The 26,846-nt window shown below is 30.5% G+C and overlaps 2 protein-coding genes across 2 annotated transcripts; both read left to right on the top strand.

The window, feature by feature from the left end:
* Nucleotides 1–4,214: 4,214 nt before the first annotated feature.
* LOC112712919 (protein NEGATIVE GRAVITROPIC RESPONSE OF ROOTS-like) lies at nt 4,215–7,274 on the top strand. The gene is made up of 6 exons (XM_025765777.3): nt 4,215–4,349; nt 4,445–4,523; nt 5,346–5,866; nt 6,035–6,203; nt 6,301–6,361; nt 6,674–7,274. The coding sequence occupies exons 1-5, from the start codon at nt 4,344–4,346 to the stop codon at nt 6,318–6,320; spliced, it is 795 nt and encodes a 264-aa protein (XP_025621562.1). The 5' UTR covers nt 4,215–4,343; the 3' UTR covers nt 6,321–6,361; nt 6,674–7,274.
* Nucleotides 7,275–13,992: 6,718 nt separating this feature from the next.
* Nucleotides 13,993–17,925, top strand: LOC112710488 (uncharacterized). The gene is made up of 5 exons (XM_025762725.3): nt 13,993–14,350; nt 15,383–16,301; nt 16,959–17,054; nt 17,302–17,438; nt 17,515–17,925. Exons 1-5 carry the CDS (start codon nt 14,151–14,153, stop codon nt 17,684–17,686), a joined length of 1,524 nt encoding a protein of 507 aa, XP_025618510.1. The 5' UTR covers nt 13,993–14,150; the 3' UTR covers nt 17,687–17,925.
* The last annotated feature ends 8,921 nt before the right edge of the window (nt 17,926–26,846 follow it).

The following is a 26,846-nucleotide window of genomic DNA, read 5'->3' as shown; positions in this document are numbered from 1 at the left end:
GTATTGTAAATAAGTATATGTACTTGTTTGTAGCACATGATATTCTAGTATTGTTTGTCAAATTAATCATGCTATATGTATATTATTAAAATAATATAAGCTACTAATATTAAATATATATTAAAATATAAATAACACATAAAAAATAGTTAAGTAATAAATATATTTATTTATGTATAAATATATAATAACTAATTTTAGTAATTAATTTTAATGTATAAATATATAATATATGGGACGTAAGTTTCTTCAATATATGTACAATTGAAATGAATATATATTATACTATTTTTAACTCAATTTTAATTACACCTTAATCATTTAAATAACAAATACTATATATATGTATCTTTAGAGAAAATTTATGTCTTATAATTTTAAAAGAATATTATTTATATATTAAAATTAATTATTATATATTTTTATAAAAATATATGTATAATTTAATTTATTTATAATATATATTTTGTCTTTTGTATTTTAATTCGTATTTTACATTAACAAATAACTTTAGTAATTAATTTTATTGTATATTTAGTATGGTTAATAATTTTAATGTAAACAATTACAACGTGATCAAAGTTTCATTCTGTGATCTAATTAAATATATTATTTTTAAGTAATATTAAGAAGATAAAAAAAATTAAAATTTGTCTTATATGATATTTATTAATTATTATAATTATTATAATAATTAATAGAGTAAAGTATCGTTTTTATCCTCAATGTTTGGAGTAAATTTTATTTGTGTTTCTAATGTTTAAATCATCCTATTTGTATTTCTAACGTTTGTAAAAGTGATTCAATATTATCCTGCCGTTAATTACACATCATGAACGCTTTAGTTTGAGTTTTAAAAATCTCTTCTTGAAGTTAGAATACAAATATTTGAGATAGAATCGATGATCTACTCCAAAAAATAGCTCATCAAAAGTTAAAACTAATTTCTACAACATTTACATAATTCATTTTTCTAGGGATATAATTGAATCTAAACACAAATAGTGGATATAATATTAAAATCGAACACATCCAAGTGAGACCTAATTGAGAATGAATATATCCAAGTGAGAATAATTGAAAAATATAATCTGATTTGTTAGTATAATTGATAGTAGGATAACATTGAATCACTTTTATAAACGTTAGGGATACAAATAGGACGATTTAAATGTTATGGACACAAATAGAACTTACCCCAAATGTTGGAGATAAAAACGATACTTTACTCTAATTAATAAATACTAAATAAGATAAGTTTGAATATTTTTTTAACAAATATTTTTTATTTTTAAATAACTATTTAAGTGATTATTGCAAAAGTTATTGTTCTTGTAATAGTGTCTGGATAATACTATTCACCCGTACTATTTACTTTTAAGCTAAGTCTCGCAATCTTGAGCTTAATCTAAAAATTGGTTCCTCCTCCTCTTTGTATTTTGTTTTTTTCCATGCAACACGTTTCTCTTGCTCCGATTATATTCATCATATATTCCCATATCAGTTCTGTAGGCTACTAGGCTAACTTGTCTTCTAGAGTTTCCAGATTTATTTATTTCTACATACCACAAAACTTATATGTGGCTCAAAATAAAAGGATCACAGAAAAAGAAATCCACACACTCTAAAATTGTCGATAAATTTAGTAATGCCCATGTATACGACCCGGGATGCCACAAACTTTTTCAATCTGATCAACCAAAATTTGATCGTTTTCCTTTTGTTTCTTTCCCTATACCAGCTACGTACAAATAGCTAAATCAAAAAGCTTCGTTAGTTTACACATTTCTCTTCTAGATTGAACTTCCAAGTTCCTATACACATGCTATAAGATATGGCTTTGGCGCAAATTTCCAAGGTTTGCTATAGTACCCTGATTCGTAATAAAATTATATTAGGACTACGTTAAAATTAGTGTAAAATATATATTAAAATATAAAATAATATATATTTAAAAATTTATTATAATTTATTATTTTTAATTATTAATTAATTATTAATATTTAAAAATATAAATTAAAATATATTGTTAAATTATTAAATTAAAAAAATTAGATTAATAATTAAAAAAATTTAATAATTTTTTAATATTTTTTATTTAAAAATAAATTAAATTACATATATTATATATAAATATATAATAATTAATTTTAATATATACGTTATATTTTTATTAGTGATATGCAAGTAACCGACAGAAACTAGACTTCTCGCGAATTTGTAGCTAGATGGTTTTGAAAATTAGTATATTATAGTCTTGTGGAACAGGAACTTTGTATAATTTTAGTAAGTAATGAACGTACGCTATTAGGAATTCCATATATAGTGTAATTACTGTATGATTAGAGGTATATTAAAGTAACTGAGTGCTTATTCATTTTTTTATTTTTTAAAATCTTTAGGTTACAGCGTGCAACACTTAAACTAACCTTATGCTTATTATTTTGCTGGTTTTTTTTTATAAGTTAATTATGGATGTTCTTTAAAGAGCTTTAGTTAGAAATGCAGCAATTCATTCACTCCACCTTCTTTAATGATACTTATATATACAGTTTAGTCATATTTTTATAATTTAAAAGTCTAAAATATAATTTTTATTATTTAAAAAATAACATAAAATAAAATAAAAATTTTTATAACATAAGGATTTAGAGTTTAATTTTACTTATTTAAAAAAAGAATTTAGTTATAGAATAAATATAAAGAAAAAAATATATATAATTTATAAAAAACTCAAAGAAAATAAAGAAACTCTTGCATATATAAAAAATATAACTATTCATGTATATATTTTTATTTATCAACTTAAATATTATGATAATTTTTTCTTTACAATTAATTATATTGTTAGTGAGTGGTATTGTTAATTTAAAGGCTTACACGTACATCCCAAATTAAATAAATGAAATATCGCCATGCATACTCTCCTTAAACGGTTAAGTTGTTTTTTAAATTGTAATCATAAAAAAATTTCACATTATTTTTCTCCTTAATTTTTTTTCAAATCATATCCAGATTTTCCTTCTTTATCATTTGAAAACTCGAACAAAACCCTAACCCCAAAATATAATCATAGAAACAAGCCTCCAACCTCACACCCAAAACCAACCTCATCCAGAATACATCATTGAATAATTTTTTTTATCCATATGATTTTTTAAAATTGTTAGATGAATTAAAATCTCTTATAAATCATCTTAAAAAAATTCATAACAATTTAAAATCATTTACTATATAACTTATATAAATACATAAAAGTCAATTTATAATATATTTATTCAAAGTATACATATTCAAGAGCTCCTCAATTACGTACTTATTGATATTCTGTTTGGGTAAAATTTGGTATATATAATCTTCAATATATTATTGTGATCCAACGCGGTTTGACCGATAATTGAAGTATATCTTCTATAAAGAATTATAATAAGCACTTTAATTAATATTACTAACACCAGTACAATTTGTAATTGTTCTAACTCATAAAACGATGGAAAAACATATTAACTAAGAGATAAAAGGCTCACAAAGTAGTTAATATAAGTAAGAGCTTAGCTACATGTTAATTAGTAGAATTTTAAACATTTTTTATTTTAATAAATATATAACAAATGCACTGAACTTGTAGTATTTGTCATTAAAAAATTCTCAATTTGAAATATAATAAGTTGTTCAAGAATATACATATATGAAAGAGGATGTCTTTTATGCCAGGTAATTAAGTATATTTTTTTTTTCTTAAGAGATATATGGGTAATAGCAATTAGTTCAAAAGAAATTTATTGTCTCTTGAACCAACTTTACTTAAAGAGTTCTTTTGTTGTAGCACAATTATTTAACAAAATTCCGGAACCTTGAATGTAGACTTCACTAAATTTTATTGATGTAAAGAAACAAATTACCAGAATCAAAGAATGATTGTGAAGAAAAGAATGGTTTAGAAAATAGGTGAATTAAGTCTTGCTTAGGGACTTGAACCAAAGAGAAAAAGAAGAAATGAGTCCAAGAGGTAGCTCAATTTGGCCATGAAATTCATCAAACTCTCATCTTACTTTTCTAATCTCAAGACTCATCCTGATTGGCTTTTAAGATCTGGTCTCAAGGAAACTTTGTTATAAATAAAAAAAATGACTTTATTATCATCCCGTATGTTATTGACACTTGGCACTCTCCCCCACTAGTGTTACCATGATTGCAACCTTTTCTTCTTAGTCCCTTACCTTATATATATTTATTGCTAGCCAGCTATCACTTTCAGGTTCGGAACCTTTTTTAAGCCCTTTCATTCATTCATTCATTCAATCCTTCGTTCCCCCTTGCTTCCCTTGGTCCTCTCATAAACAATGAAGGTTAGTATTAGTGTTAGTGTTTTAGTTCCTTTTGGAGTTTCAATTCATTCTATTGTAAAAATGATATGATAGAGTTGTACGAATTATTTTTGCAGTTCCTCAGTTGGATGCAGAATAAATTTAGTGGAAATCAAGGGAGCACAAAACAAAATTCATGTACAACTACTACTACATGTAAGTTTTCATCCATATTCTTTTTTTTTTCTCTTTTCTTTTTTGTTTGGGCTAATGCTACGCCAATAGGATGCTATAGTTTAATCAAGCATGTTAGCTATACACAAAAAATTTGCCACTAAATTAATTATTGGTATAAAATATTAAAATATAAAATATATATTAAAAATAAATTAAATATTACATTATTTGTACTGCTAGTTGTTTTTAGGATTTTTGTGGTTTAAATTGTGTGATTTACCAAAACATTCTAACTTCTCTTTTAAGGAACGACGACAAAAATGGAAAACATTTAGTGACAGAGAGAAGGCATAACTGCTTACATATATTATTTTATGTTTTGACTAGTATCTCTCTCTTTCTTGAATTTAGATTTTTAACTTTATGTTATTGTTATAGCTGCCAACTAAACAAGAGACTGCTAAATTATATTAAAGTTCTCTAAGATTTGTATCCTAGTATTGAATCATAATCAATTTTCGTTCCTAATAATCTAATTGACATCCTGGAAGTTGAAAGTTGTGGATGTCACTGTGTATCTTGTAGTGCACATAAGAAAATAGAAAAACAGAAAGACGAGGGTTAAAGGTCAGCGGATTTTGTGATTTGTAGTTATCAATTAACTATCATTAATATTTTTAATGGTATGAGATTATATTTAATGGTGTGAAATTATTCATTTTTTTTATTGGTTAAATGCTGGTCAGATTTTAATAAAAATACTGGCTTTTTAGACTTTTTCAAACAGAAATACAGTTCAAAAATGGTGGTCTATCCAAGAATTAAAAACTGACTTGGTTATTTGTTGTTTGGAATGCACAGATCATGCAAAACAAGAGCCTCGAGAGGAGTTCAGTGATTGGCCTCATGGTTTACTAGCAATCGGAACTTTCGGAAACAACAGCGAAATAAAAGAGAGCCAAGAAAAGCAAAACACATGTTCAGAGGATCCATCCTCTTCAGAGGAAATAACAGACTTTACACCAGAAGAAATTGGTAAACTACAAAAGGAGCTAACTAAGCTCCTGCGGCGAAAGCCGAGTGTGGAGAAGGAGATTTCTGAGCTTCCTCTGGATAGATTTCTGAACTGTCCTTCTAGCTTGGAGGTGGACAGGAGAATAAGTAACGCACTTTGCAGCGATTCCGGTGATAAAGAGGAAGACATTGAGAAAACACTTAGTGTCATACTCGGTAAATGCAAAGACATTTGTGCAGATAACAGCAAGAAAGCAATTGGGAAGAAATCACTTTCTTTCCTGCTCAAGAAAATCTTTGTTTGTAGAAGTGGATTTGCTCCAACACCTAGCCTTAGGGACACTCTTCAAGAGTCAAGAATGGAGAAGGTAACCTTTGATTTGGATTCCAATTTGCCTCTATATTTATATATTTAATAATGTCAGGGAACTAATTTTTTTTTAGCCAACGTCAGTTAATTTTTTTAAAATTATTTTGTTCGTCTTAAATTCTAGACTCTAAATTGTAAATAGTGGTGTGTTGTTATTGTTATACAGCTTTTAAGGACGATTCTTCACAAGAAAATATGCACCCAAAATTCTTCCCGGTCGCCGGTGATGAAGAAGTGCATACAGGACAAGAAGTCGGCAACAAAGAAGAGGAATGTGGAAGAAGCAGAAGAGAGGAAAGATGATGGTTGTAAATGGGTCAAGACAGATTCTGAATGTAAGCTAAGTTCATTTTAGTCATCAACATCATTGTAGAAAAATAGAATCCTAGACATAAACGGCATGGACTCATGAGATCTTTTTTGTTCTTGCAGATATTGTTCTAGAGATTTAAATCTTGCTCTATTTTTAGTTGTTCCGTTATTATATGCTCAGGTGAGTTACTTTCTTGTGCTATATCTCATTGTAGAGAAGGTGAAAATTCAAGTACAGTCAACTTTAAGTGAAGTTGATAATTGAAAGTCATTAGATGAAAATTTAATCAAATAATTCAAATCAATTAACAGTTCTCAACTATTAACTTCATATAAAGTAGACTGCACCTGAATTTTTAACTAAAATTAAACTTTCATAAAAAATGACAACATTTTTTTAAACTGCTTTAAATTATTTACATGGTGACAAGCTAAAAAAATATATTACTATTTCATCAAATCTATCTTAGAATTCACTTTTTTTTTGTTGCAGATTTAAAGAAATCGAAGATACAGTACATAAAGACATTGACGAGAGAAAGGAAGAATGAGAGGAAACCAAAGGGAGGGGGTTGATCGGGGAAAAGTAAAAAGATTAGTGATAAATGATTTTTTTTTTCTTTTTGTAATCATCATATACTCATTTTCATTTCATCGTTATAAGGAGTGAATGTGGTGAACTTTATCCTACTTTAATGAAGTAATGAGTACACAGAAAGTGTAAGAAAAAGAAATCACAAAAGCATTCCTGATAACAAAGTGGAGCTCACCTTTTTTCAAAAAAAAAGATCTGGGATCTACAAGAAGAATTGAGGGGTGCAAAACATAGTAGTATCGATCTCTATTTTTGGTAACGGTACATTCCGTTATTTTTTTTCATGGTTTTGTTCCCTGATGTGGAGCAACTCATGTTACCGAAAATCATGATAGATTTCTGGTATGGCTGCTGGTTAAATTACACTTCTGTAGACTGGGCACACAATTTGTTATTCCACTTTTTTTTTTTTGTGGCTGCTCATGTCCTTGTAACAAGATTTGGAAATGAACAATACTTGCTGTTGTATTTATAAGATAGACCTGATTATATCGCCAAATTATAGTCATTGAACATCTTTACTAGTTAAACTTTGAAATAATCATTGTCCTTGTAAGTTGTAACGATTTGAGAATGAAACAATACTTAGCTTGATGTTTGTATATACGAGATAGACCTGATATTCTAGAAAAATAAAAAATAATTAGAATTTATTTTATTTAATATTTATTACTTATTACTAAAATTAATAAATTACTAAATATTAAATAGGACATTTTTTTTTTCTTATCAAACATTTTTATCATTATATTATATTGCCATAGTTACTGAACACGTTTTAATAGTTACACTTCGAAATAGTCAATTCGTTTTGGGTAAAGATTGCATGTGTATGTATGCATTGAACAACACCTACACTGGCATTCGTCTAATTTCAATAACATAGGCTGCAACTGATTTTTTAAATAAGACTCATTTTGGTACCCGATTTTTTACCTTACAATAAAGGTCTTTGTTATGGTATAATAATTCATATTTTTTCTTCGCATATCGAAGTTAACTGATTGAGTTGGGTATGGATATTTGTTATTGAGATTGGGAGAAACGCAACAGTTTTCTAAGGTTGCCACGAATTTGTGAGATTTGGTGTTCTTTGTTACATGTAATTGTTTCACTTGATTTTTGGTAATTTCGTTAGAATGTCAAATCAAATTTGTATTAAAATGTTAGTTTAAAAAGCAGATACAACTTTTTTAAAGAAGAATAAACACAACTCGAAAATTATTTAGTTTTTATATTATAAAATGTATGAGATGCGTTAAAAAATAAATAATTGTAAAGAAAATAACAAAATGAAAAATAGATAGATAAACAAAAATTGTAAATGAAACAATAAATAACTTATGGAGTTTAAAATGAAAAGGAAATAAAAGTACTCGAGATAAAAATACTTGAGAAGAAAATCAAAACAATAAAATAAATTGAAAATAAAAGAAAAAAAATAAAAGAAATAAATAAAAAAGAACAAAAAATTAATTAAAAAAATTGACATCAGACACTCATTTGCAATGGTACTTCATGATTTTCTTTGATGTTAGTGTGACTTAGATATTTGTAGAATTTAGCGTAATTGTGAAGTGTTTTTATTGAAGTCCTTAAACTCTTCTAGACTCTTCTTATTTATAGACCACAAGAAGTGAACTGCAGAATGCTCCTCTCTTGATACGATCTAACTTCCACCTTTTTCTCAAGATCTTCGTGAGCTAGATCTTGTCTTGACCACAAAAAATCTTGACTTCCAAATTTGACATCTCACGTCTTCTCTTACCTTGGTCTCCAAATCTCATGTTCTGTATAACACTTCTACATAAAGTCACGTGCAATTAGTGCATTTCGACTTTAGAGACTTCCGACTCAACTCATCTTATAATTGACATTCCAATTCCTTATGGTCGAGTTTTCATGGTAAGTCGAAACTTTCAATATAAATTAACCTTTGTGCCATATCAATGCGATCTGCACCATACTTCGACTTTTTCATGGATCGATCGATGCTTTTTGCTTTACCATAGTCTAATTACCTGACCTGTCAACTTTTGTACCAATAATAATACATATTTTTTTGGGTAAAGTATATAATTTTTATCTTTGAAGTTTGACAAAAATTTTAAGAATATTTCTAAATTTTATTTTGTTTTTCGATTTTCGTCAAATATACCCATGGAGGCTAATTTTTCAAAAAACGTAGAACCAATTCGACAATAATTTCAAAAGGACAATCTTTAAAGTAAGCAAATCAAGCATAATTTTCATGCATTATTATTGAATTAGTCTTAATTTTTTTCGAAAATTTATCTGTCAATGGTATATTTGATGCAAATCGAAATCTTTTGGGACAAAATTAAAACAAAATAAAATTTAAAGATATTTTTAAAATTTTTGCCAAACTTTAGAGAAAAAAATATACTTTATATGTTTTTTCTTTATTTGTTGATTTACAAAGGGCGTAGATAGAATTTTTATTTGTTACAAATTTATTTTGTTTTGGCCTTTTTTTATGGTCTTGGAAGGAGAGAATGAATTTTTTTTGTTTGGTGTCTAAACAAAATAAAAAAATAAAACAAACTAACTAAATTGAGTCAGAGTAAATAATTTGCCCAAGGTCTTTACTAAAAAATTTCAAATGGCATGACTCTGATTAAACAAAGCTCCATAACGCGCTAATCAATCTGCAGCTTTGTTCACTTCACGACTAACTCATTTAAAATGGACGACTCATGGTCTGACCAAGAGCTCTTTAATCTTAGCAACTAGATCAGAAATATCAAATATGTCACCATAAGCACTATAATATAGAAGATTTAAGATATTCAAATAGTCAGTTTCACAGATAATTTATTTGATATCGTACTCTCAAGTCAGAATAAGTCTTCTCCAAATAACGAATAACTCACATATAAAAATAAACAAAAAAAATACTACTCAAACAATCCATCACCCAATAGTCATTAAAATCTCTAATTATACATCCAAATCAATCACTTGCAAATATGAATAAATGGTGGTTCCAAGATATGAGTTAAAAAAATAATTTTATTCACTTAAGAGTAATATCTTTGGAATAGTAAATCACTAGAATGATCATAATCATGACAAACATTCCTTTCACTTTCACTAATCATAAAAATATTCTTAAAATATGATAAAAAAATATTTAACGTTAAATATATAGTTTTAAAAAATATTTTAAAAATTAGATTTTAATATTATTTTTTATAAGCATCATTAAAAAAATGTTAGAAATTATCAAAATTTTTTATTTTTGATCATTACTTAGTCATCAATTCAATTTCTTTAGTCTAGTAATCCAACAACATACTTTATCTCATACTTTTAAATATTGATGACTAATTGATGGCCAAAAATAAAGCTTTGGAAGCATTACCCCATACAAAAGGAAGTAATCAGTCAAAGATTAAAGTAAGAAGAGAGAACTCACAAATATGAATCAACTCAGCACCTTTACCACTCAAGTGTGAAGTTTTGAAAACAATGCACCTACACTAAAAGGAGCATTCCGCCAAGATGGAAAGCAACATTTGAGAGTTCTAAAATTAGGTTATGCTTACAGTGTTCAAGCTGTTTTATTTCTTTTCCTTCATGAGTTTTTATTGAATATTCTGGTTCTTTAGTGTATCTTTCTTTATTTCATTCAATGAAAAAAAGACATAAATGTGATGATTTAGAAAAAAGTCATTGAGAAAAAAAATTAAAGAGAGTTAGCTTGAAAAAAAAAATAAAAATTTATATCAATCTCTTTTGTAATAATTTTCTGTTTTGTTTCGTAAACCTGAGAATTTTTTTTGCTAAGTTAGGAGAGTACTTAGTGTTAAAAGAATAGAGAGTGAACCTAGCTAAATCAAGTTTGATTAGAAGTTTGGTTTGTCCTGGATAACAACAACAATAAAGCATTGTCTCACTAGATAGGGTCGGCTACATAAATCAAATGACACCATTGAGTTTTATCATGTATCATGTTTACAGAGAGACTATTTATATGTAGATCTCGTTTGACCACCTCATAGATGATTTCTTAGGTATTCCTCTGCCTTTCACACATTGTCCATCTTCCATCTCATCCACTCTCCTGACTGGGTGCTCTGTCGGTCTTCTTCTCACATGTCCAAATCACCTGAAATACGATTCTACCATCTTTTTTACAATAGGTGCTATTCTAGCTCTCTTTGTTATATATTCGTTCCTTATTCTATCCATTCGCATATGATCACTCATCTATCTCAACATCTTCATCTCTGTCATACTTAACTTTATGTTCATGCTCCTCTTTGGCTGCCCAATACTCTGTACCATAAAGCATAGGCAGTCTGATAGCATTGTGATAGAATTTATCTTTAAATTTTAAAAGCACTTTTTTGTCACATATAAAACTAGACGCACTCCGCCATTTTGACCAACCTTCTTGGATCCTATGATTTACATCATATTCAATCTTTTCATTATCCTGTATGATGAACTCAAGATACTTAAAACTTTTAACTTTTTGTATGATGTTTTCTCCAACCCTTACCTTTGTATTAAGGTTTTTCCTTCGACAACCGAACTTACATTCCATATATACTGTCTTTCTATGCCTTATGTGCAGACCATACACTTATAGAACTTATTTCCATAAATCCAACTTCTTATTTAGGTCTTCTCTTGACTCTCCTATAAAGACGATATTATTGGCAAAAAATATGCACCATGGCACATGCTCTTAGATATGCTTTGTGAGTACTTCCAAGACTAATGTGAAAATGTATAGACTTAAAGATAATCTCTGGTGTAATCCTATACCAATAGAAAATTTCTCTATCACATCACCTTGAGTCTTCACACTAGTTGCAACCCATCATACATATCTTTAATTGTACGAATATATACGATCCTTACTCTCTTCCTTTCCAAAATCTTTCATAAGACCTTCCCTTAACACTCTATCGTATGCTTTTTCCTAATCAATAAACACCATATGTAGATCCCTGTTATTACTTATTACTATGATACCTCTCTATCATCATTCTTAACAGGTATATAGTTTCAGTGGTGGATTTGCCTGACATAAAAATAAATTGGTTCTTTGTTACTTGTGTCTATTATCTCAACTTCCGTTCTATCACTATTTTCCATAACTTCATGGTATGACTCATGAGCTTGATCCCTGTATAGTTTTTGCAACTCTATATATCCCTTTATTCTTGTAGATAGGTACCAAGGTGCTCTTTTTCCACTCATCTAACATCTTTTTTTACCTTAAAATCTCATTAAAAAGCTTGGTTAATCAAACGTTACCTTTCTGCCTAAGGCCCTTCCAAACTTCAATCGAAATATTATCGAGTCCTACTACCCTACCATTTTTCATCCGCTTTAGAGTCTCTTTTACCTCAAAATCTCTAATTCTTTGATAGTAGTCGAAGTTTTAATATTCTCCCCTGGTGCATAACTGACCAGGGCTTGGAAGAGTCTTCTGTCCTTCATTAAATAATTCGTAAAAGTAGCTCTTTCACCTTTCATTGATCTTCTCATCTTGAGCTAAAACCTCTTCGTTTTTATCCTTTATGCACTTAACTTGATCTAAGTATTTCATTCTTCTTTCACGGCTCTTTACGTTTCTATATATATCTTTTCTCCTTTCTTCATGCCTGAAGACTAGTAGAGACTCTCATATGCTCTTGTTCTTTCTTCACTTACAGTCACTTTTATCTCTTTCTTAGCCGCTTTATATTTTTTCCAATTATCTGCATTGCGACACAAGGACCACTCTTTAAAATACTTCCTTTTTGTCTTTATCTTTTCTTATACACTCGCATTCCACCATTAGGACTCTTTGTCTCTTGGTCCTATCCCTCTAGATTCATCAAAACTTTTTTTTGTTGCTATTCTAATAACTTTTGCCATCTCTCTCTATATCTCCTCCGCACTTCCATACTTCCATCTTCTTCCCACTTTGCCTCTTTTCCTAACTGTTTTAGGAAGCTTCTTTATTTTCCACCTTTCATTTGCCACCACTCGTCCTTGGTTTGTTTCGGATAAGATTAGAAAAAATCCTAAGAAATTGACGATTGTTATATATTTGATAAAGATAGTAAAAATTCTACCATAGTTATGGTAGAGACTAGATGTAGACCACATTGTATAAAGTGGTTGGAGCAGGATACATGATTATATACTTCCTTTTTCTTTGTTCTGTTTTTGTTTGATTCGTTATGAGATAAAATTATCTCCTGCATAATTTATATTGCAAACTAAGAAGAATTTATTTTTAGAGTTAAGATTTAACCAAACTAAAGAGTAAGTCATAAATTCAAACTCTATTCTCTAGACTATTAAAAACCTTTGGAATTAGTATTTAATTCAAGAAGACTAATATAAAAAATATTTAAAATGTAATATGAATTAAAATTTAATTTAAAAATATTTAAAAAAATAATATCTTATAAATATTATTTTATAGTAAAAATTTTAAGTATCATTGAGGATTAGATATAAGTAAATCTTGGATAAACTAATATATAATATTATGTATTCTCTTCTAAATTTTATCCTTTTTTTTAATGTTTTATTATTCAAGGTGTTTAAATACCTCAAAAACAATTTTGAGAAAAAATAACATGAGCTTTCTTAAAATCAGAATTAATATATTCTGTTGCTAACAAGGTCCAAAGCTTGATCAGCTTTCTTAATCAGCCAACACTCTTTTCTCACACAATTTTAGCTATTTTATGACAGTTTTTAAATTACAAGACTAAATTATTTTGGCCCGCAAATCCAATTTTCAAACCCCAATATCAGTTTTTGTTTAAATGTTTTTGCCATTTGCATGAAATACTTACTATGAATATTTATTTACCATAAAATCATCAAATTTTAACAATAACTTATATATATATATATATATATATATATATATATATATATATATATATAGTATCAAAATCTTATTTTTAGAATATAGCCAATTTTTTTTTTTTTGGAATTATCTCTTTTGTGTTATCAAAATAGAGTAATATTCTAAATGAAGCTAAAATTTTTTGTAAAACATTTTAGTTTTAAACAAATCTAATTATTAGGCCTATTAAAAAAAATTATTTCACGGACAAATTAATTTTTACAAAATAAAATGTTAGAGATTATTAAATAATTATAATTTGTTAAATTTGACTGATTAAAAATTTTGTGAAACTAATTTAAGATATTTCTAGTCAAAATATTAGTTTAATTAAAGATGGATTAGCTCACACTCGAATTCTCAACAAATTCATAGACTTTTCTTCTCTCTCTTACTCTTGGATGTTCTGTCCAAAAACAAATTAATTAAAGACACACTCTTCACTCTTCATCGGAACAGATCCGGAGCGCTCTCTCGATCGGTTCAATGCATCGGGTCTCAGCTCTCGCGTTTCTTCTTCTACTGCTTTCTGTGGCCACCGACGCATCGGTTCACACTTACAGCGGTGACAAGTTCGCCGACAAAGGCAACGCCTTTGTTGTACACGGAGGCAGTGAAGGAATTTACTCTTCTGCCCCTAACCACAATGACACTTCTTCCGCTGCAAATGGCGACTCTTACATTAGGTCATTTCATTTCGTTCCTTCCTTCCTTCACCTTTTACCTTCAAATCATATGATATTTAAAATTTTGCATGATCTCTTACTTTTCAGCTGCTTCTTTATGCTTCACTTTCTATTTTAGGAATTCGCTCTTGATTCACACTTGTTTTGCATAAATAATAAGTAACTTTCAAGTTTGGGAGCTGTGTGGTGTAATCTTGTGTGAATTGGCGAGCGGCATTAAGCAGATATGTTAATCCAAGTTTATATTTGTGTGTTCACTGTTGACAAAATCAATTTTTTTTCCTTTAAAAATGAAATAGAATAGGAATACCTTTAGCATAATAAGTCCACAAACGACTTAATATGTTAATGTGCTGGGTTAGTTGGGATTTTGGTACTAGGACCTGGATGCGGGTGGTTCCATGCTATGTTGCACCAAGATGGGTACAAGTTCCCGAAACGGTCCGACTACGACTAGACTACAATTTTTTAAAAGATGACTACTCACTTTCAGGTGAAGGTGACATTTGAGAATGGTTAGATGATTTGACATGGTTGACTAAACAGCTTGACATCTTGGTGCAAGTATACATATATAAGCTAAGTACAGTTTGAAGGAGAAGAATAAAAGAAAAGTAGTTTCAGATTATTTATGATCAAAGGAGTAGTTTAAAAATTTGAAATATAACATGTTTGGTATTATTAGTGGACATGCTAGCCTAACCAATCATTAATCAAAAGAAAGAAAGGAAACTGGAACTTTCTGAATGTTTGGTACGAGTATAGTTTCCTGTACGTCCCTGAAATGGGGACAGAAGGGAAATAGGCATTTCTGTGCATCATAGGTTCCATAGGGATCAATATATAAACGCTTAAATTTTCATGTAACTGACACTCCCAAAACATGATATATGGCAGACATCCAGCACTAGGATTTTTCATGTTATTTGTTTTTTTTTTTTTTTTTTTATCGGATTTGTGCTATTCTGCTCAATATACTGATGCTTGATTTGATATTAGTTTGTTGATTGGCTGCTATAATTTGAAAAACAGGTTTGAAAGGATAACATTCCGCAGAAACAAAGACTTCACTAACTTTAGCTCATTGCCGATTCAAGCTGTTGTTTTTGAGGTTGAAGATAGGGAAACAATTGGCGGCTCAGCGTATGGGGGTCAAAGGGCTGTCTGTTGCACCAGTGATCTAGCAAAACTTGGTGTATGTACTGAAGGACAGGTTATTCACCGTCCTTCTGCGGAGAATTCAGATTGGCCTAAAGTATTTGGTGTCTCTTTTGAAATGGATGAAGATGTTGCGGCGCTGCCATTAAAATCTATAGAAATCACAAAAACTGGGATGTATAACTTATATTTCATCCATTGTGATCCAAGGCTCAAAGAAATTGTTGTGGAAGGGAAAACTGTATGGAAAAATCCATCTGGTTATTTGCCTGGAAGAATGGCACCGATGAAGATTTTCTACCAGTTCATGTCTTTTGCATTTGTTTTCCTTGGGATCTTTTGGTTCTCTCAGTATGCTAGGTCTTGGAAGGATGTATTCCCGCTGCAGAATTGTATTACTGTCGTTATAACGTTGGGGATGTTTGAGATGGCTCTGTGGTACTTCGACTATGCGGAATTCAATGAGACTGGAGTCAGACCAATGGGGACAACCATCTGGGCAGTCACCTTTGGGACTGTTAAACGCACAGTGGCACGAATGGTAATTTTGATGGTTTCGATGGGCTATGGTGTTGTGAGACCAACCCTTGGTGGGCTCACATCAAAGGTAGTTATGCTTGGTGGAACCTTCTTTCTCGCATCTGAAGTTCTCGAATTGGTAGAGAATGTTGGAGCAGTAAGTGATCTTTCTGGAAAGGCAAGACTGTTTTTGGTTCTTCCTTCTGCAGTATTGGATGTGTTCTTCATTCTTTGGATTTTCACTTCACTCTCTGCAACTTTAAACAAGCTTCAGGTATATATCTGCTACTGCAATGGCATATTTCCTCACTAGTCATTTCATTAAACCTCGTGATCCTTTTTTTCTGTGTTCTGTCTCATACACTGTTTTCCTGTAAATGGGATGTGACTGCACAAAGCTGAAAAGTTATCTATTGCCATGCTGTAGTTGTTATTCATATTCTGTTGGTTTTTGTTAAATCACTTTTGGAAGCAACAGACAAGAGGGGTATCGTTATCTCTTTACTTAGTGTTATAGAAATATGTAGAACATGACAATATTTGGATTCAGTTTTGTACTACACAGTGCTCTCATGGTAGGCCAATAGTTTGTGTTATTTTATTTTATTTATTCTTTTCTTGTTTGTTGATTCCCAGTTTATAATAACATTTCTTCAGTAAAGTATTAACTATGTAGGAGATGGTCAATTTGTGTTGATGCTTTTGATGGTAAAAGTAAGTAAAGCGAATTTTCTTTCCTGGCTTTGGATATGTTGCCCGGATTTTGTTACTCTATGAATCCAATTCTGCTTTCTAGCTTTTTTAAGTAGGATGATTATCTCGATTTTCTTGTGTGAACCTGCACAACGTGATGTGACGAATAACAATAAATTGTCATACTTTTCGTGTAATTATCTAGAATTGACTCGTCTCTAATTATGCAATTTCATAGGCCAGGAGGATGTTGGTAAAACTGGACATTTACAGGAAGTTCACTAACGCCTTGGCAGTCGCTGTGATTGTATCCGTGGGATGGATATGCTACGAGGTAATTCACAGACAAAGAAACTTGAGTTCAATTGCTTTTACTGTTACCTAGGTTTACATGCCTGGTTATGAAATCAGTGGATTCAGAGGTTGTAGAAAAATCGAAATCAGGTGTAACTTTGGCCTGGAACAGGAAAATGCTGAACCTATATGCTAGCTTGTTTCTTTTTTTTTTTCTTTCTTTTTCTCTAATGCATTGATCAGATTCGGTTATTTCTAGTTACTAATCTTTCAACATTTTCTTTCAGCTCTATTTCAAATCAAAGGATATATACAATGAGAAATGGCAAAATGCGTGGGTTATCCCAGCCTTTTGGCAAGTTCTATCATTTTCTCTCCTGTGTGTTATCTGTGTTCTATGGGCACCATCCCAAAATTCAACACGGTAAAAAAATCATTTGTTTTCCTTAAGGATTTTGGCGCATACATCATTTGTTTCTAACTGTTGCTGTTATTGACAGTTATGCTTACCGTGACGATGGGAGTGAAGAGTTTGACAGGGACGAGACTACTTTGACGCTCATAAAACCGTCGCCAATTTCAAAAGAAGTTCGAAGCTTGCCAGATGATAGATCAGTGCAAGGGAACAATGGAATTTCAAATGGTGATTTAGAAGAAGACAAGACGGAATAATAACTGAATAAGCTAGAATTACAGTTGTGCTTCTGTTCGTGAAATTAGCTATATAAGTCTTAGATTCGTTGTAGTGAATCTTAGTTCCAGATTTGTTGCATTTTCAGCTGGCACGTACTTGCGAGATTAATTAGATTGCACCCGAGATCTTCGAGTTCCTGTGACGCTTTTTCCTTTGTACTATAATAATATAATGATACGGTTCACTTTTTTTCTAATAATGAGGAACTTTATTAAAATTATGTTGTACTCTGTTATCCATGTGCCTCCATGTGCATTATTAAAAACATGCCATGTGGGGAAGACTTTCACTAATATTTACGTATTGAATCTTCAGGTTGTGACTACTTGTAGTTATGACCCATGCAAAATATGCTCTGTGCAGGGTATGAAAAATTACAAAATTTATCATTTAAAAATGGATAAAATATATTTTTTGCCTTTAAAATTTGTCAAAAGTTTTTAAAATGTTATGGCCCAGCCCCGTTGGCATCCTGCCTAATCCGACCCGAGCAGCCAGTTTGCTGGGCGTCGCACGTTCATACCGCGACCCGGACACCTGCTCTCCAACAGCCAGTTACCTGACAGTTGGGAAAGAAAACTTTCAGGAAAGAGACCTAGTCTGTGGGGTCCGCTCTACTGACAGGGTATAAATGAGGAGAGTCATACCCCTCCTCCAAGGTACGTCACTATCTCACTTTACTCTCATTGCCATCTATAACATTCCTGATTTGAGCGTCGGAGTGTCATTACAGGTGGCATCCCCCTTCACACTACAACAGTTCGGGAAGTCGTCTGCCCTCACGTCTCGCTCACCAGGCACCAGATCCAGGCCGACCTTCACCATCTCACCTTGAGAACATCTTCAATCTGTCCGGCACGCGAAGAACCGAACAAAAAATATTTTTAAATTTTATTTTGTTTTAATTTTGTTTCGAAAGTTTTTGATTTATATAGAATATACTTCTGTTAAATTTTCAGAAAGTTTAGGACCAATCCAATAATAATATATGACAATTATATCTGGTTTGCTTGTATTAAAGGTTGTTCTTATAAAATTGTTGCTGAATTAGTCTTAAAAATTTTTTAAAAATTAGTTGTCAGGGTATATTTGATACAATTCGAAAACTTTTAAGATAAAATTAAAACAAAATAAAATTTAGAAATATTTTTAAAATTTTTAACCAACTTCAAAAAAAACTTTATTTTTTAAAAATTATTTTTGTGAATAAAATATTTATAATTAAGTTCATATTTTATATTTATGTAAGTTTTTAATAATAATATATCGAATAAAAGTAGTCTAATTTCCAGTTTTAACATTAATTAAGTCCAAAAAGTTTCTACATCCTAATAAAAAAAGAAAAACTGAATTGAACAGTTTTTTTATTAAGAGAAAATTACTTTTCATAACTACTAAACTTAAATCTTAAATTGCTTCAAAGTTTTAATTAAATGAAGATTTACAAAATCAACAAATAAGTTTAAATTTTTTTTCCGGTTGGAATGAAGGGGTCAAAGACCCAAAAACAAAGAGAGAAAAAAAAAAAAAGAAACAAAATTTAGTCTCCTCTCAATCTAAAAGTGCCAAAATGATTTCATGTCAAAACCTGCACAATATCAAAAAGAGAACGGTCGAACAAATAAAGACTAGTTGGGAGGTGTTGTCCCTTTTTAGCAAGAAAATCAGCAATACTATTTACTTCACGCAAGGCATGGTGCCAATCGACCGTCGACGTTCTACAGCCTTTTTACCAGATTTTCAATATCAATTAGAAGAGATTTGCATTGATGGGTTGCAGGATATCTATCCCTAATAAGATGGATGGCCAGCTAAAAATCTGACTCCACCACAAAGTACTGAACGTTATTTGCACATGTCCCTTGAAGGCCTTTTACAATATCCTAAAAATTTCGCTTGTAAGATTGAGCAACTCTCCAAATTACAACAGAATCTAGTTTCATCATGTTCAGTGCATCTTGGACAAGTAGCAGAATTTGATAGATGTCTTCTTCTCTCAGTATTTATAAAAAAAATAGCTTCATGCACAACAAGTCAAATGAAAGATTTGATCCTTTCCGAGCCTCTCCACTTCCATGCAAATTAAAGATTTGGTCAGGAGATTCAGAATCATCAAGTAATTAAGGACTGGTAGACTGTTTTAAGGCTAAAAGTATCATCTTGCGTTTGGCTACATGCCACCTGGTTAGGCCCTTTCTAAGGGGAGGGAGACGACATAATTAGAATTCTCCTGGCAGTAGCTTCCGAAAGTATTTGGTTAAGTTTTTTCTTATCCCACTCACCTGAAACATTAAGGAATCGGTAAGGTTTGAATATAAATCAAAATTTGACAATACCTGTGTCACATGATCAGCGAGTTTGCAAAGATTCGGCACCCAATTGTGATATCAGAAATTAATCTGATGACCATCACCAATGCGCCAAATAATATTGCTTTCCACATTATTTCACGTAGAGCAGATTTTTCTCCAAAAATTAGAGTTACTGCCCCTCCTAACAACCTTTGGCAATATATCATTTTCGCAATTATACTTAGGACGAAAAACTCTGGGCTAAAAGAAATTCTTTTTCTCAACAAGACCCGATCTCCTTTTTATTATGCAGGCACGGTTAACTTTTTTAGTATGTCTTTTTTTAGGCTATCAATTTGCTTTGACTTGTTAACTTCTCTCCGATTCAAGAGATGGATCTTTTCAGATTGTTGGTTCTAATTGCTAAATTTTTTAATGATAAATGACATTTAAATGTGTTATTTACTGTAGTGAATTATAAATATAGTTGAGAGAATTTAATCTATTTCACTTTAGTTATATTACGTGTACACCAAAATCAGCCACCAAAGTTAGTTACCAGTATAAAATACCTGCTGAAATATAAATACATAAATTAAACTACACATGTATTTATATACAAATGTATTGGTGGCTAATTTTAGTAGCTAATTCTACAAAAAAACATTTTTAATGTACAAATATCTTAAATGTTTATTCGACGCATATCTTAAATTGAGTTTTGAGGGTAATCTACATATATAAAATATTTGTATCACAAATTTATGCAAATGTTTTAAAAGAAATTACACTCCACATTTATCCTCAATTTTATTATGTTAATCGTGGAATCTATGTTTTACAGTTGCTTATAATAGCCAATGAAACCAATGATTTAGTATGGAGGGCAGACAACACTAAATCGTAGGTTTTCACCATGATTAGGTTCAAAAGCAGAAAACGTATAAATCATGGTTCAAGACAACAATTTAGTATGGGGAGAGATAATATCTGGGTAAAGCCAACGATTTAGTAAGAAAGGGGGTAATACCTAGAAAGTTCCCACGATTTAATAGGAACCTCAATCACTTCACGCATGACGCATCTATAAACAGCAGTGTAGTAATTTCATCATGAGAGTTGAGTGTAAATAAAAGGGATGATAAGTTCTTAGCATTTTTACATCACAAGAGAGAAGTTAAAGAAAAGGGGGTAACTTTCACATGCAAGAAGCTAGCTGTTGCCTTTATAAAGCAATCAATCACATTTGCAGAATTACAAAATAATATTTTATAGAAAATTGGTGTATACAGGAAAAAACAAGTGGCTTAGCCATTGTTTAGAATTCCGATTGCAGTTGAACAATGATTTGTGAAGTACGCTTTTTTTGACTTACAGAACGATAATCAATTACAAGTAATATTTTACTATTGTAAAAACTTTCGAGAGATTTGTACGACAAAATTATGAGTCAGAGGTTGATATAAATCAAAGAAATAACTCAAAATTATATTACGTTATACAATCGATCATACGTGGCAATCGATTCTTTCACTTGAGGAATCGATTCTTTCATTTGAGAAGTGCGTTGTTTCAATAAAAATAGTTCAGCAATTGATTTTCTTATAGAACAATCATATCTTTCCTTTGGTTTTGGCATTCTCTAAGTTTTAAAACCACAGACCGAGATTTTTCAAAACCTTTGTTTATGGAACGATTTCTAACGTGTTTTTAACTTTTTATGAAAACTTGTACTTTTCAAAAACATTTTAATATATTTACAACAGAGATATTTAGATTAGAGTTCTTAACAAGAATTATCTAAGTCCTATATGCAAACTCTTCATAATCTTGAACTTGACTTTCTTGATTCTTTTGTTAATTTTCTTGCTATTGCAAGACCGATGCACTCCCTTCAACTACATCAATATCATCAAATCAAAGAAAAAAAAAGTCACAATATGATAACTGTTCCTTAAAGAGACAACATATATAACATCAGGTTAATACCATTTTCACAACCCAACTACATCAATGAAACAAAACACAGCATTTGCATTTAGAGTGTTATCCTTTTTAACTTGTCCCTACCAACAGTGACACTGTCGAAACCCAGATCATCACTGGAACTGTTAGAATTTTCTCAGCCCAAAAATTATCTACGTTAAATCATTAAGAAAGAAAATACTGGATGCGGAAGCGTACCTGAATTCATAAACATAAATCATGATCGGAAGAATTTGGATTTTGTGATTCTTTCGATATTTCTCAACCAAAACCTTCTGTATTCCTAGGCGGCTGAATTGCAACTCTTTTGATGGAGGAAAGAGCAACAAAGGCAGCTTTGATATATTAGAGACCGAAACCCTAAAGACACTATTTATATTTGAGCATGACACTCGTTAAACTCTAAAACCCAAATAAAAATAGTATCTAAAGTCCAAAAGATAATATATCTAAAATCCAGGAACAAAAGATAATATCTAGTTTTATTCTCATTTAATTCCAAATCAAAAGTAATAATGACTTATTCATTTTAGCATTTATAACAATAAATGAGATCATCATTATATAAGTCATTTAATTTGAAATAACATAATTTGTGATTATAATTAATATATGTATTGCTCACAAACAAATTAGAAAATTAAAATAATTTCCTAACAATCTCCCACTTGGGCTATACATATAATCTTTCTTGACATAATCACATCTTATAAATTTTGCGCGCGCATCTGAATGTTATTTCTCTCATTACTTTAACAATCTGATCCGTCTCATATATTAGATATGGAATCACCGCAGCTTTTATCACATTAATGTCATGACTAAACCACGATAATCACTATCCTAACATACTTAACGACATAGATGAAATTTGGATGAGTAATATGGAAATTACATGCCAAGTGATCTCATGCATGTCTATTTCCAAGTGGTCCAACTTTAAAACTTTATTGAGATCAAACACAATACAAATATTGCAAAATAAACATTTCACATAACATAAAATAAACCATCAACTTAATTCTGCAGAAAAATAACTCAATATCTGTCATAGGACATATAGTATAAAATAAACACCCACTAAACCAAGGCATCACAAATATTGATACCCATCCGAGCAGTGTGCTCATGAAAGACTTTAAGGATCAATGCCTTGGTTATTGAGTCTGCTAGCATATACTCTGTTCTTATATGTCCTATGAAAATCTGTTTTTCTTAAACTTTCTCCTTTACAACTAAGAACTTGATGTCTGTATGTTTCGATTTTGTCAAACTCTTATTGTTATCGAAGTATAGTACTATTGACTTATTGTCACAAAATATCTTTAATGGCCTTTCAATGTCATCTACTATACGAAGCTCAGTGACAAAGTTTTGTGACTATATGTCATGAAATCGGAATCAGAGTACCCAATGATCTCCAAATTTTCTGATCTCCGATAAGTAAACATGTAATCCTTTGTTCTCTTTAGATAACGCATTACGCATTTAACAGCTATCCAATGATTCATGCCCAGATTGCTCAAGTATTTACCCAACACTCCAACTATAAATAATATATCGGGACGTATGTAGACTTGAGCATACATTAAGCTCCCCTAGTGCTGATGCATAAGGTTTATCATACAATTATGTCCTCTCAAGATAATTTTTTTTAAGGTATAGCTTGAGACTGAACTTGTCTCCTTTAGCTACGGATATGTCCATTGATTTATAATTTTTCATACCATATCTACTTAAAATCTTTTTGATATAGTCCTTTTGTGATAATTTAAGAATACCCTGAGAGCAATCTCTTAGTATCTCGATTCCTAATACAAAAGAGACATCACCAAGAATTTTCATTTCAAATTTGTTTGATAGAAATTTCTTAGTTTCATGCAACAAGTCTATATCGTTACTGGCAAGTAGAATGTCATCAACAGATAAGATCAAAAAGATGTATTTACTCCCACTGAACTTGCGGTATACACACTCATCTATAATATTTACCTCAAAAACATATGAGATAATGACTTGAATAAACTTGTGATACCACACTCCTCTAAGAAAAGAGCAAAAGGCCCGGGACATTGCTCACCCGAACTATCATATCTTTCGTAGTATTCAGCACCATGAACATACTCGACAGCTTTAATTTTCTTTCCAAGTTGAAGCTCAACTTCAGCTTTGAAAGACTTGAAAACATCCAAAGTTTGAGAGTTTTCATGAATTAAATATAGATATTCGTAATGAGAGTAATCATCTATGAACGTAATAAAGTACTATTATCAATTCCAAGAGACAGTAGGAAATGTGCCACCTATATCGGTATGTATCAGTTCTAAGACATCCTTAACTCTATCGGCACCTAACTTCCTTTTGTTTGTCCTTTTCCCCTTTATACACTCAATGCATACTTCAAAGTCTACCAAATTTATGGGTCCGAGAATTCCATCCGACACGAGCCTCTGAATTCTCTATTTAGAGATGTGACCTAAGCGTTTGTGCCAAAATGATGTCGAATTCTCATTTAGTTTTCGTTTTGTACCTATTTGCAGTATTTCATTATTATAGGAATTTAGATCAAGCCTATATAGATTATCCACCAAATGACCAAAGCAAATATTATTCAAATTATAAAAGAGACTGACTTTATTGTCTCCGAACGAACAAAAATAACCTGATTTGTCCAAACAAAAAACAGAAATCAAATTTCGTCTAAATGACGATACATAAAATGTTTCTAATAAATCCAAGTAAAATCCACTCATGGAACATAATCTAAAGGTTCCAATAGCTTCGACTGCAACTATATTGCCGTCTACCACATAGATGTATCTTTTAGCATCACTTGGTGGTCGGCTCCACAGGCAACCCTGCATAGTAACACTTACATGAGTAGTAGCAGCAGAATCTACCCACCAAGTAGCAACAGGTGCATAACTTCAACTAACCTCAGAACAAACGAAAGTAAGAATTATACCCTTATTTACACGCCAAATGGCATATTTGGTACAATCCTTCTTCATGTGTCCCACCTTCTTACAGAAGAAACAGGTTGAAACTTGATCCTGTTTCTTAGCCTTTTCTACTGAGAAGGCACATCCGCAGTAGTATCACGCTATCTTTTATACTGAGAAAATGAAGTCATGTGAGTATTTTCAATCTTATCTTGCTATAGCCACTTTTCTTCTTGCACACAGTGAGATATAAGCTCATTTAAGGACTAAGTGTCTTTTAGAGTGTTATAACTCACTTTGAATTGCCTAAAGTGTGCAGGAAGAAAAATCAAAATGAAATGCTCGAGTAAATCTTCAGACAACTCTAACTTTAGTACTTTCAATTTTGAAGTAAGATGAGACATTTTCATAATGTACTCCCTTATGTTCCCTTTACCTTTATACCTCATGGAGACAAGTTTGCTCAAAAGGCTACTTGCCTCCGCATTTTCATTCTTAGTAAAGAATTTTTCGACATATTTCAGGAACTATTTAGCATATTTATCCTCAATAATTGAGCCCCAAAACACCTCAAGAATTGAGCGCTTCATGATCATAATGCTCATTCGATTGAATCACTCCCACTTCTCTATTTTAACCTCATTGAGATTTTTCAGAGTGAAAGTGGGTTTCTCCTCTCAAAGAGCTATATCCAGATCCATACAACTGAAGACAATCTCCACGATATCATTGTAAACTTTAAAGTTTGAACAATTCACCATAGGAATAATGCTAATTTGTGTAGAAACATTGGTAGCTAAAGCCATAGTTTCTGGAATAGAACAAAAGGAACATGCAGTAAACATTAGTTAAATAATGAGAAAAATCCATATTGAGATATCTAGAACAACATTAATTTTCAATATTTGGATAGAAAAATTAACTGTAAGTGATACTCTCATTGCAGTAATCAAATATTGTCAAAATTTCTATCACACATTAACCCTTTCTTTGGACCGACTTAATGCGCACATGGAGACTTAAACTTCGCAACCTATTTATTACCGCATGTATTTTCTATTAATTGGCCAAATAATAACCTTTTTTTGGACCGATTATTGATCACATAATTAATAAAAAATAAACAAAAGTGTACAATACTTATTATTTGGCCTAACAATAAACTTCCTTTAGGCTGATTATTGTCCGCATAAATAATAAGCATTACTTTATTCTTAATTAGCTACCCAAACATGTATTTACCATCAATATGTGTATATAATTCGGCCAAATATAGACCTTCCTTTGGGTTGACCAATATTCGCGTGAATTACATATCAACATATTCATAATATTTTAAATAAATCAATTTTTACAAAAGAGACTATTTTAGCAGCATAATGTTTAATCAATTTATTCCAAAATTAAATTTTTATAAAATAGATGGTATAATAATCCAAATTGTTACTAATTTTCTTATGTAACAATAAAAAAATACTTAAATTTTAAAAAAGAATTAAATCTTAATGGTATCTTTTCAGTCCTTAAAGAAAGACAATTATAACTGTTCAACAAATTTATATGGCAAAATTTTTTTTGATCCATTAAGATTAGAATCAATCATTATGATTCAATCCATATAAAACAAAAAATAATGAATTTGTCAAAAAAATGAATCCATATAGAATGATATAAAAAAATATAAACAAACGAAGAACCTCTTTTTTATTTTAAAAAAAAAATCGGATTCACATATTAAATCATAGTGCATACAAAAAGTTTTATGATAAATATACTAATTCTATGCACATATATAAAAGAATGCAACATTTTTTTAAATATACCTTTTGTATTCTTTTTGTGTTCTTCATGTACTATTTGTGTATTCTTTATGCACTTTTTATATACTCTTTTAGTTTTATTAACATGTGCTACACAAT

This window comes from Arachis hypogaea, chromosome 9 (genome assembly GCF_003086295.3).
Source record: "Arachis hypogaea cultivar Tifrunner chromosome 9, arahy.Tifrunner.gnm2.J5K5, whole genome shotgun sequence".
Lineage (NCBI taxonomy): Eukaryota > Viridiplantae > Streptophyta > Magnoliopsida > Fabales > Fabaceae > Arachis > Arachis hypogaea.
Note: the sequence above shows the minus strand (reverse complement) of the source record. Positions and strands in the feature narration are given on the sequence as shown.